Source organism: Pundamilia nyererei, unplaced genomic scaffold (genome assembly GCF_000239375.1).
Source record: "Pundamilia nyererei isolate P.nyererei 1_Seehausen unplaced genomic scaffold, PunNye1.0 scaffold00133, whole genome shotgun sequence".
In the NCBI taxonomy this organism is placed as follows: Eukaryota; Metazoa; Chordata; class Actinopteri; order Cichliformes; family Cichlidae; genus Pundamilia; species Pundamilia nyererei.
The window spans coordinates 275238-286711 of record NW_005187534.1 but is presented as its reverse complement, the minus strand read 5'-3'; the positions used below and the strand labels follow the sequence as shown (position 1 = coordinate 286711).

The 11474-nt window shown below is 48.5% G+C and overlaps 1 protein-coding gene across 7 annotated transcripts in view; it reads left to right on the top strand.

The window, feature by feature from the left end:
• LOC106455943 (inactive ubiquitin carboxyl-terminal hydrolase 54-like) overlaps nt 1-11474 on the top strand; it is a 42988-nt gene that overhangs the window by 18658 nt on the left and 12856 nt on the right. For 4 of the 7 annotated variants that reach the window (XM_013913465.1, XM_013913461.1, XM_013913460.1 and 1 more), the window contains exons 2-5: nt 3443-4108; nt 10607-10699; nt 10781-10915; nt 11089-11202. In XM_013913465.1, the coding sequence (XP_013768919.1) occupies nt 3926-4108; nt 10607-10699; nt 10781-10915; nt 11089-11202 (525 nt within the window). In that variant the 5' untranslated portion in view covers nt 3443-3925. The remainder of the gene's footprint in view (nt 1-3442; nt 4109-10606; nt 10700-10780; nt 10916-11088; nt 11203-11474) is intronic. The other 3 variants (XM_013913464.1, XM_013913459.1, XM_013913463.1) reach the window with 1 other exon arrangement.

Here is an 11474-nt window from a genome sequence, read left to right as displayed (position 1 = left end):
ATCATCTTGTCTTTATTTTTAGTTAGCACAGACCTTACACACTTAAAGCTGTAAGCTAGTGATAGTTATATAAGAGCAGATGCTGCTGGTGCAATAAGCTGTACTTTTACGTCCAATGGATGATGATCTGATTAGTCGACTATCAAAATAGTCGTTTGTGGCAGCCTTAATGATAAATCGACTAGTTACTGCATGTCAATTATTTTTATGGTACTTTATATTAAAAATGAGCATTAAAATCATTAAAATATCAAATGACAAGAACATAGCTGTATTGTATGTATTATTGTATGTAATGTTTGGCATAATAAGTATAAGCAGATTTAAAATGACTTTAGGTTAATAAGTTGAAATGAGCCTCAAACAGCCAAATATTGATCACGTCTTATTGTTTTTATATTTACGTCATCGTTCGGTTCTTAACTTCATTGTGGTCTTTGTTTATTTGATGAATCGTTTTTAAAGAGTCTCAGAGACCAAAAAACCTGGGTTTGGTTGTTTTTGCTCGCTGATGAGGAGCTGCGAGTCTGAAAACAAGGCGTGAACTCACAGACCGAATCAAATCGATGCCCCCCACCCCAACCCCCCGGCTTTATCCCAGCACCCCCACTCTGCCCAGTGCTCCCAGTGCAGCCGCGGTCAGCCTGCACACAGGCAGCACCGAGCCAGCCTGCTGAATTAGAGGTGATTATATCGCTGTGTGTGTGTCTGTGTGTGCGCCTGTGTGTGGCTGTAAAGCCTCTGCGACAGACTGCCGTTTTGTTACATAACCAGTTTTACACTAAATCAGCCTCGGCGCTCACCAGGAGAGGAAATGACCTCCAACCTGTGCTACCACTAATCGCTAACAGGAAGTTAGTCTACAGGTAAAAACCCAAACACCCTAAAAGTGTTAGAGCGGGCGATACGATTGGTTTTCTTTGTTTCACCTGTTTGCTGGTCAGCTTTGGAGTTTTCATTAATCACTCTGTCATCACCTGTAGGCCCGGAGCTCCGCCCACTTCATTATTTTTAAGCCTGAGAAAAGAATTGTGTCTGACAAAGACCTCACTAGTCGGCCTCAGCTCAGGATTTATCAGATAACTCAAACTTGTGTCCCTCACTGACTCACAGGCTGGAGCCTCCGATGGACGTTAGAGGAACTGCAGCCTGGATGTCCACAGCGCAGCGACCCTCAGTGCCTCGGTGTGTCTCAGTGCACTGGAGCCGCTTTCATTGAGAAAAATGTCTTGGATTGAATAATAGCTGTAGCGCCACCTGCTGGTTTACCTGCTGGTTTACCTGCTGGTTTACCTGCTGTATGTATTTGCCATACAGCAGGTTTGGGAGAACCGGATTAGAGATCGTGCAGCATGAACGTGTCGTTTGGTCCTCGTCACATTTTAGTTTTCTGCGCAGGAAGTGAGGCGAGTCGTTCGGAGTTTCACTCGAGTTTCACTTGAGCTCCATGAGCTCCTCGCTGCCTCTCAGCCTGCCTTTTGCTCTTATTCTTTTCCTTTAAATGACATTTCACTGCCGCAGAGGCAGTCGAATGATCCAGGCTGTTAGTTTGCACTCACCACGCTAAAATCATTTGAACCCTCTTAGATCATAAACAAAGCTGTACGTGTTGTAAGGCAGAAATCACAGCAGTGGTTTGTTGATGATGCAGCCCACGCTGTTTGCTTCACTCCAACCCTCTAACCCTCTAACCCTCTGGCTTACAGCCAGACAGAGAACACCTCTGACCTCAGCGAGGTGAATTCAAACGCCCGCCTGAGTCTGTGCTCAGTTGGACTTTATGAAACCGGTCTCAGTTCTGAACCTGTCATGGCTCCTTTGGAAAAGTGTCCACACGGAGACTCGGTCCTGCACAGAAACACCCGCAGACAGACGGCGTAATCCTGACCAGACAGACGCATCTGATCAGGCTAATCCCTCCTCACCTCCCTCTGCTCTGACCTGCAGATTAACACAGGCACACACACACGGACACACACCACTTCAGAAGGCACTGCGTTGTGTAACCCTTTCCTAACCCAAACCCTGCTCCAAACCTTTGCATTGATCCTTCGAACCAGGAGGTTGGTGAGGGTGGTGCTGGTCGTGTGAGGCGTGCTGGCGAGCGCGTGCTGGCGAGCGCGTGCTGAGCTCAGTGAGCTGTTGAACATGCACACCATGTGACTCATAACCTGTGTGAGTGTTTGGCTTTAGTGGGCAGTTTGCATGGAAACAGCCGAGGCTAAAGAGGGAAACGCTTCAGGAGCATCGCTCCGCCCGCCGGAACGCCCATCGAGTCTGACAGTTAATGATTAAATGTGCGAACCCGCCTGGCTGTGGCACATCTGTTTCACAAGAGCGCTGCGTAGGAGAGGAAACGGCCTCCTAGACGCCGACTCACAGATCTACGCCTTTGAGGTCTGAGCAAACTGAACCCCGCCTGAGGCAGCACAGCAGCTCATTTTCAGGCTCAAAGGTCAAAGGTGAAGCCTGGGTCTGGTTTAACCAATGAGGACGTGATCAGAATCAAAGCTCAAGTCTGGACAGGGTGGTGTTAAAGGTCATTAGGCCCAAATCTGAGCCCGTTTCCCTTATCGACCTGGCTCCACCTCTTTCTGTGTCTCATGTCTGGTTTTCTAACATCTGTATATCTTCACATCTGCGTCTGTCTTAATCTTGCGTGGGGGAACAATACCGAGAGTGAGCGAGGGAGGTGTGGGCAGGAGTAGAGAGGGGGTGACTGCAGTGAGGAGGAGGATTCCTCATTACAGCATCTGCACTGCACAGGCCTAACATTATCTCAGTCTGGGGTCTTAGAGGAGCTTCACAGGCCAGTTATTACAGAGTAATGGCAGCCTTGCAGCCTGTCATTACCCAGCACACCTTCATGTCTCTGCTCCTGCAGTTTGCACACAGCTCGGGCCCTGCTGCGCTTCTGCTGATGTCATCAGTAACCGTGCACGTGTTTTAAATCCAGAGGGTGTTACACGTCCGCTGAGGCCCTGCTGGGCTTTAAACAGCAGGAAGTGTTTTACTGTCATTTAGATTTAAGTGTTAACGTCTAATGGAATCAAACGCACGCTCACAAGCTCATCAAATGGAGCTGCAGAATAAAGCAGGGTTTGGTATCAGGGGTCGAGGCGATGGATGCACACAAAGTTTTACAGGTTTCTGTTGTGGTGAAATACTTCCTGTGAGCTTTGGGGACGTCACAGCACCTCGAACTGCTTTACAGCACCCTTTGTGTTGATGTGTTGGAGCTGGGCGCTGCTCTCGGGACATTTCAGTTTCTTCATCCTCCCAGGCTCAATCGGTCCACACAGAATATCAGAGACGTTTGTCTCTGCGTTTGATGAGCAAAAGGTTGGGTGTGTGTGAGGATGGGGGAGTCAGGCAGAGCATGAACGAGCGCGACGGTAAATAAAGTCCTCCTCTAAAGCCTCCCTGTCCTCTTTCTCTCCAGCAGGTATGTTCCGATTGGCTGCCTGCACTCGACCTCTGACCTCTGACCTGAGTGTGTGTCCGACCTCAGCCCCGTGGCCACGGCGATGAGGATGACCTGCTCTTGCTGATGTTTGAAGGGTGGATAGAAGGGCAGGAATCCTGCGATTACACAGCAGAGGGTTTTGGGAATACTGGGAATTGCGCGTGTGGAATATTCAGCCTGTAAACAGATGCTCATCAAGAATGTGAAGCCTTTTATTCCCTGAAATACCGAAGTGTGAAATTTTAGATAACTGATACATGTCAAACGTTCAGATGATTTATTGTTTTTTTACATTTTATTGGATGCTAACGTTCCTGTTTGACTTCACGTTCTTCGTTTCTGGATATTTTTATCTGCCTCCCTCTTGGCTGGAGGAAATGGATCAATCTGCACTGAAGCGAGAATACGCGACAGGAAGTTGATCCCTACAGGGAGCGAAGACTAGAACAAACTGGGAATATGTCGTGGAAGAGGAACTACTTTGCATCAGGCAGCAGTGGAAGTGGTGTCAGCGGAGGAGGAGGAGGTGGGGCTGGGACGCAGGGAATCCTGACACCTCGCACCATGACGTCCATCGCTCCCAGCAAAGGGCTGAGCAACGAGCCGGGACAGAACAGCTGCTTCCTGAACAGCGCTCTGCAGGTACCGCCTCACACTCTGACCTTTGGCCCCAGCTTTCAGGCTCACACACACACTAGAGGTGGGAATCACCATACATCCCACGATACGATATTATTGCAATTTTTAAAAAATATTTTGCGATATTCAGATTCTGTACATAAAGTTAAACTTTATCAATATTCATTTTCTCTAATAACAAAGTCTCGCACTCAGTCTTTCTCTCATTTCAGTTTTATTGTTGACAAACTGAACGGTTTGTATTACAGTCTAGTCCAACTGAACTGAATGCAACCATCTGGTACAATTACAGCTACTCTGAACTATGCAATATGAAAACTATGCAGCCCCTTCAGCAACTGAAGAATTTGAAAGTAAATTAAAACAAAATATAATTTTACATTTCAATAAAAAAAGTTTTAAACTTAATTAAAATAAAACATGTCTTAAATTAAAATCAGTAAACTGTCATGTTTATTGCTGCCAAAAAACAAGTTAAACACATTTGGACAGTGTCAGGATTGTTGCTCAGAAAAAGGATCAACGTGCTCTGAAGTCAGAGCACAAAAACCTTTTTTGTAACAAAATATCGGTTTCTGCCGTCCCTGTATCGATACATTATTAGCAAACAAAATATCACGATGCTACACAGTATCGATTTTTTCCCCCACCCCTAACACACACACACACACACACACACACACTGACATTATCAGAGCACTGTATTAATCCTGTGAAAATGTTAACATAGAAAGTATAAGCTGTTAAAAGGAGTATCATTTATATTCGTATTGTACTTTGTGTTGTTAGTCTGTTTCGAACGCGCTCACTGTGACTGAGAATCTTGAGCCTTTATATAAAAAGTGCAGTTTACTTAATATTCTGAGCTAAACAGTACGTGTTTATGCCCAGTTTAAAACAGCTGAGTGTCACAGGGGTATTGGGATGAGTCTGTTTGGAAGTTTGGGAAATTTACATCATTTCAGATCTCCTCAAGGACGTCTGATACGTCCCTGTTATTTTAGCTTTGCACAACAGATAGGTGTGTGTGTGTGTGTGTGTGTGTGTGTTACTTTCTGTGGAATCAGTGACTCAGAAGTCAGATGTTTCCTATGTGTAACGCTTATTTTCAACAGCATTAAATTACAAAACGAGCTGCTCAGACAGCGCTGAGCTCTGTGCGTCTCTCTCACACACACACACACACACGTCCAGAAGGTACAAAGACTTAATTCTTCAAATAATTCTAATTTTTACAGAGTCAGTAATTGCAGGCCTCACATTTTTTCACAACTTATGCTTAATAGAGACTGTGATGATGATGATTATTATTGTTGTTATTGTTGGTCTTGTGCAGGAAAAGAAACTCGGGAAAACACCTGTTGAGTTTAAAGGCCGCGTTGAAGAGCTGAAACACATGCGTCGCTGTCATCTCACAGCAAGAAGGTCCTGGGTTTACGCCACCATGTGGGCGGGGCCTTTCTGTGTAGAGTTTGTGTGTTCTCCCACAGTCCAAACATGTGCAGTTAGTGGGGTTAGGTTAACTGGTGACTTCAAATTGCCTGTAAGTGTGAATGGTTGTCTGTCTCTCTGTGTTAGCCCCATGACACACTGTCCATGGTGATGGCCCCAATAAAGACAAGTGGAAGAGGACAGATGGATGGATGGACGGACGGACGGATGATGGATGGCTGGATGGATGGATGGATGGACAGACACACGGTTGGTTGGATGGTTGGATGGATGGACAGACAGACGGTTGGATGGATGGTTGGATGGACGGACAGACAGATGGTTGGTTGGATGGACGGACAGACAGATGGTTGGTTGGATGGACAGACAGACAGATGGTTGGATGGATAGATGGACAGACAGATGGTTGGATGGATAGCTGGACAGACAGACGGTTGGATGGATAGATGGACAGACAGAATGTTGGTTGGTTGGATGGACGGACAGATGATTGGTTGGATGGTTGGATGGATGGATGGACAGACAGATGGTTGGATGGATGGTTGGTTGGTTGGATGGATGGACAGACAGATGGTTGGATGGACGGTTGGTTGGATGGACAGATGGTTGGATGGATGGACAGACAGACGGTTGGTTGGATGGATGGATGGACAGACAGATGGTTGGATGGACGGTTGGTTGGATGGATAGATGGATAGTTGGATGGATGGACAGACAGATGGTTGGATGGATGGATGGATGGATGGATGGATGGATGGACAGATGGTTGGATGGATGGACAGATGGTTGGATGGATGGACAGATGGTTGGATGGATGGACAGATGGTTGGATGGATGGACAGACGGATGGATGGATGGTTGGATGGATGGATGGATGGATGGATGGACGGACGGATGGATGGATGGATGGATGGACGGACGGATGGATGGATGGATGGATGGATGGACGGACGGATGAATGGTTGGATGGATGGACAGACAGATGGTTGGATGGATGGACAGACGGATGGTTGGATGGATGGACAGACGGATGGTTGGATGGATGGACAGACGGATGGTTGGATGGATGGACAGACAGATGGTTGGTCTTTAAATGCCTTTATTCGACTTCATAATCTGCTGAATTAAAGATGTTGTACATGTTTGCGCCGTCTCAGATGCTCGTGTGAGGTTTGTGTGTTTTCGGTGTTTCTTCTGTAATAACAGTCTGAACGGTGCTCATTACTGAATGACCTCTAAGCTCTAAATGCATGATGGCGCTGGCGGTGGTTTGGTTTAACCCTGTGTGAGTCAGCGCGTGTCCTCCAGACGAGCCGTTCGCCGTCCCGTCATGACGCCCTGTCTCTTAAAATGCTCGCCGCTGCACAGCCTCGCACTTTGGCCGCAGTGCCTTTGAGCCAGTCAGCTGGCACTGCAGCAGGTAAACAACACGGGTCCGCCGTCCGACACACCCTCTCTAATAACAGCCCGGCTGATCTGCGCCGCTTCTTTGAGTGAGGCTGTAATGAATGCGTGCAGCAGCGTCGCCTCCCAGACTGAAGGCAGCGCTCGTTAATGACTCATCGGGAGGGGGAGGGTGGAGGAGGAGGTTGGAGGAGGGAGGGTGGTAATTATCGGTGTAAACAGGCTGACTCATTAACCCCTCGTGGTGAGGCTGGCGGTCTGTGCTGCTGAAGTAACGCCGCTCGTTATGAGCTTAGAGGCTGAGCGGCACAGGTCAGAGGTCACCACACAAACACACGCACCTTTGCAGGTGTGCGACATCATGTGAACAAAGCTGCTGCTCATCATTATATTCCGGTTTCTCACACACCCATGAGTCCCAGAATTCCGATCGGCAAAACTGGAGCTCCGACTTCTTGGATCAACATCAAAGAGTCTGAGGTAACGACCTGCCTCAGGTGTCCGTCCGACCATGAACACATGGTCTCCTGACTCCTGCACCTTTTGGACCCTGCAGCTGTCCGTCCGCCCGGTCACGTCAAACCGTAACGGATCAAACGGAGCGAGCCTGTGGGGCGCCGCGCCGAGCTGAGTAGGTGGCGGATCGGAGAGACATCAGTACTGACGGGATGCACAGAGGCTTCGATGTGATGAAGGCAAAGTGAAGAGGAAGAAGATCGCAGTAACAAGCAGCTGCTCACACTCTATCAATATCATCATCCTCCTGCCGCTGCTGCTGCTCAGAACATCCACCTCTCCAAGAAAGCCTCGCACACTCTGACTTTATTTTACTTTGGTCACTCACGTGTGAGTTGATGTTATCATGCATGTGTAGTATGAGCAGCACAGGTGTAAGAACACTGCATGTAAAACACCACAGAGCTCATTTTTTAAAGGCTTCAGGCTGCAAACATCAAACTTCTTCAGTTGTTGATCCTGGAAATTCAGTGAATCTGTCCCCATTGACTCCAATGTTAAATCTTTCCAGCATTCATAACCTGATACGCACACTGATTGTTCTCTAGCGATAATTCCCCCTCACAGCATGTGTTTAAATTGTATTAAAGTTAGTATTATTAGGGGCGTGGCCTCTTTGGCTGACAGGTGGATGGTGACACAGGTGGCTGTAGCTGCTAGCTGTCTGCTAGCTTCACCTGAACTGGACCTCTGGACTGTGTTTGTGCTGTTTTTTGATGGCCTCATCAGTAAAATGCTGCTGTGATGTCACTGTACTAACGGACCGAGGGAGCATCTCAGATTTTGATTGGATGTTCCTGATTATCAGCTGAGTGTCGCTCCCGTAGAGTCTGTGGTGGACCCTTTGTGTTTGCGTGTTGTTTGTCCTGCAGGTTTCCGTTTGGGCTTTGATTTAAGTGACGACTGCGGCTCGTCCGGTTGATCTTTGTGCTCAGGTGTTGATGTTTCCTCCTGCTGCGTCCTGCAGGCTGATTTCATCCTTTCAAAGCAAAAAAAGCGCTAAACGCTGATTCCTCTGTGGGACGTGTGCTCGGCGTGCAGATCTGCACAGACGGTTTGTTACCTGGTCGACCTGCTGGAGGCCGCAGCGACATATTGCAGCCGGCGGGGGGGCGGGGACAGGAAGGAGGAAGCAAACGACCAAATGCTGACGCCGCAGTTTGTTTCACTGAGGACTCAGGTCCAAGCGTGAATCAGATCAGCGCCTCTCCGTCTGCTTTTAAGCCCCAGCATCACGTCTGAATCGTCCTGATCAGCACATTTCTGTTCACCCCGTGTCGGTGTAATAGACACCCGGCTGTGTGCTTCAAACACACCAGCATTTGTCTGCAGCACGAGTTTGTTCTGATGATAATTTCCTGCGTTAGTGTGAAATGTTTCATGAAGGGATTCAGCTCACTGTGAATGAAAGTAAGTCATCCATGTTCTCGCAGGCTGTTTGATGTGAAGTCTGCAGGTCGTGAGGTTGTGAATGGATCAGATCACCGTGTCGACACCTCCATCAGGGACTGTCTTTAAATGTAAACCCTGCAAGTTTAAAGCATAGTAATGGTTAAACCGTGGTTATGGTTGGTTCACTGTTTCAGATGGCTGAGTGGTTAGGCCTGGCTGTTTCTGCTCCTCTATCACGAGCTCAGCTGGGATCTTTCTGCGGTTGGCGGCTCGGTGCCGGCCCCGGCTGCAGGCACGTCTCAGTCACTGAGACAAACACAAACACACACTGCAGGATTCAGAACTGTCCGACCCTCCGGGCCCCCGCGGATCGTTTTAAAACCCTCCTCATGAGTAAAGTGATGAAAAAATTCCTCCGTGTCTGGATTCCTGCTGCTCGGCGGGAGGCGAGGCGCCCGGCTTCTCCGCGGGGTTCAGCTAACGCGGCGTAATGCCCCTTTAACCCACGCCGGCCCTCACGGCTGCTCCGGTCTCAGTCTGGTGAGTTTTGGTGTAGCTCCGCCCTTATCCACCCGGCGAGTCCTGATGTCTTTCCTCCGGCTCTGACACGTTTGCTTCGATGGTTTCTGGTCTCGGCTTAAATCCTCAGAGCCGTCTTTAGCTTCTGCTCCACTAATTCAGTTTCCTGTCAGTGTTTGTTTCTGTGTGATATCAACAGAGGTTTTAATTCGTCTTAGCTCTGATGTGGTGAAGGTGCAGAAACCCCAGCATTCAAATTAAAGCGTGTATTTCACAGACTTTGTGTGCAGCGTGAGGCACTTTCTTACATTAAATATTACATAATTCAGTTTGCAGTTTCTGCTCTGCAAACATTTTATTTACGAGATCGTCTCTGGAGGCGAGAAGCGGCTCTGTGGTGAGCGGCGGCGAGCCAGCTGGTGAGGAAAAGACAAAATGGTAAAAGCTGTGCTGACTGAACTTTCAAAATAAGAGCCAAAAATAAACTAAATGTGTGGTGTTGTGGAAAATCAGTTGCAGATGGTGTTGTTCTCGCAGACAGATTAAAAAGATGAGTCTCCCAGGCGGCCCGCCCACCGCTCTCTGGTTGTTTTTCTTGGTGTCTTCAGGTGATTGTTGACTGAAAGAATGTTTTTAAAGACGCGCCCGCCGTCTCGAGTGTGTCCTGCAGGTGATTCACACCTGATGACTGATCCTGGTCAGCGTGAGTCACTGAGATCTGCTAAACGAGCTTTTATAAAGTCTGCAGTGAAACTGAGCAGCGAGCTGATGTTTGCTGTCTGTGACACGTGCAGCGTCGTGTTTTCTCTTCCTGTCAGTCATGCGCACACATACAGCTGCAGCAGTTTGTCCTCTGGGCACGCTCACGCCAGCTCCCATCATCGCGCCGCAGACGTCTTCATCACGTGGTGCAGACGGTTTCCTGCAGCAGACGGAGATGCTGACGAACTTGGTCTGACACACAGACTTTACTTTTACTTCTGCAACTCCTCAGGTCACTAAGCCCGCTCTCTGATTGGTCAGGACAGCATTGGCTGTTGGTTCGTGCTGACAGGTGATTGGCTGACAGGTGTGGCGATGTGTTTGTTGGAGTTAGAGCAGCAGCACAGAGACACACCGTCAGTAAGGACTTGTGCTGCTGAGGTGAAGCTCTGACTCCGTTTCCCAGAATGCTCCCCTGCGTTGTTTCGTTTTAAAACTTGTTTTTCCTCCTCTCAGGTCCTCTGGCACCTCGACATCTTCCGCCGCAGTTTCCGTCAGCTGACCACCCATAAGTGCATGGAGGACTCGTGCATTTTCTGCGCTCTGAAGGTGAGAACGTCTCCAAACCTGACCCTCAACCCCTGACCCCGGTCCCTCCTCTCACTGACCCCTGACCTCTCCATTCCACAGAGCATCTTTGCTCAGTTCCAGTACAGCAGCGACAAAGTTTTGCCGTCCGACGCGCTCCGCAGCGCGCTCGCCAAAACCTTCCAGGACAAGCAGCGGTTTCAGCTCGGCATCATGGACGACGCTGCGGAGTGCTTCGTAAGACGATGACACACAAACTCTGGAGGCGCTGCAGCGCTTGATCAGTGTTACAGTAGAGATTACACTTTGACCAATCAGAACCAGCGTTTCAGTAGCTCGGGCGTGCCCGCGGGCCCTCGCCGCGTTCACTCGATTATCTAAGCTCAGGCTTCACTTCTGCGTCTGTGCAGGAAAACATCCTGATGAGGATCCACTTCCACATCGCAGACGAGACCAAAGAAGACATCTGCACAGCCAGACACTGCATCCCCCACCAGAAGTTCGCCATGATGCTCTATGAGCAGGTGAGGAAGAAACTCTGGGATCACAGAGAGGGTTTCACCAGTCAGTCAGGTGCAATGACTGTAAAACCAGTTAAAAACCAGTAACATTCATTTTCTTTTTATTAACGAGTCGCTTTAAAACAATCATCTGTCACTGGTTTACCTGCTGCTTCACACACCTGCAGGTGGCTTCATTTCCTAACTTTACCTGATACTTTACTTTTGTACTTTGACTGTATGAGCATGAAGAGTCAACACACACACACAGACACACACACAGACACACAGACACA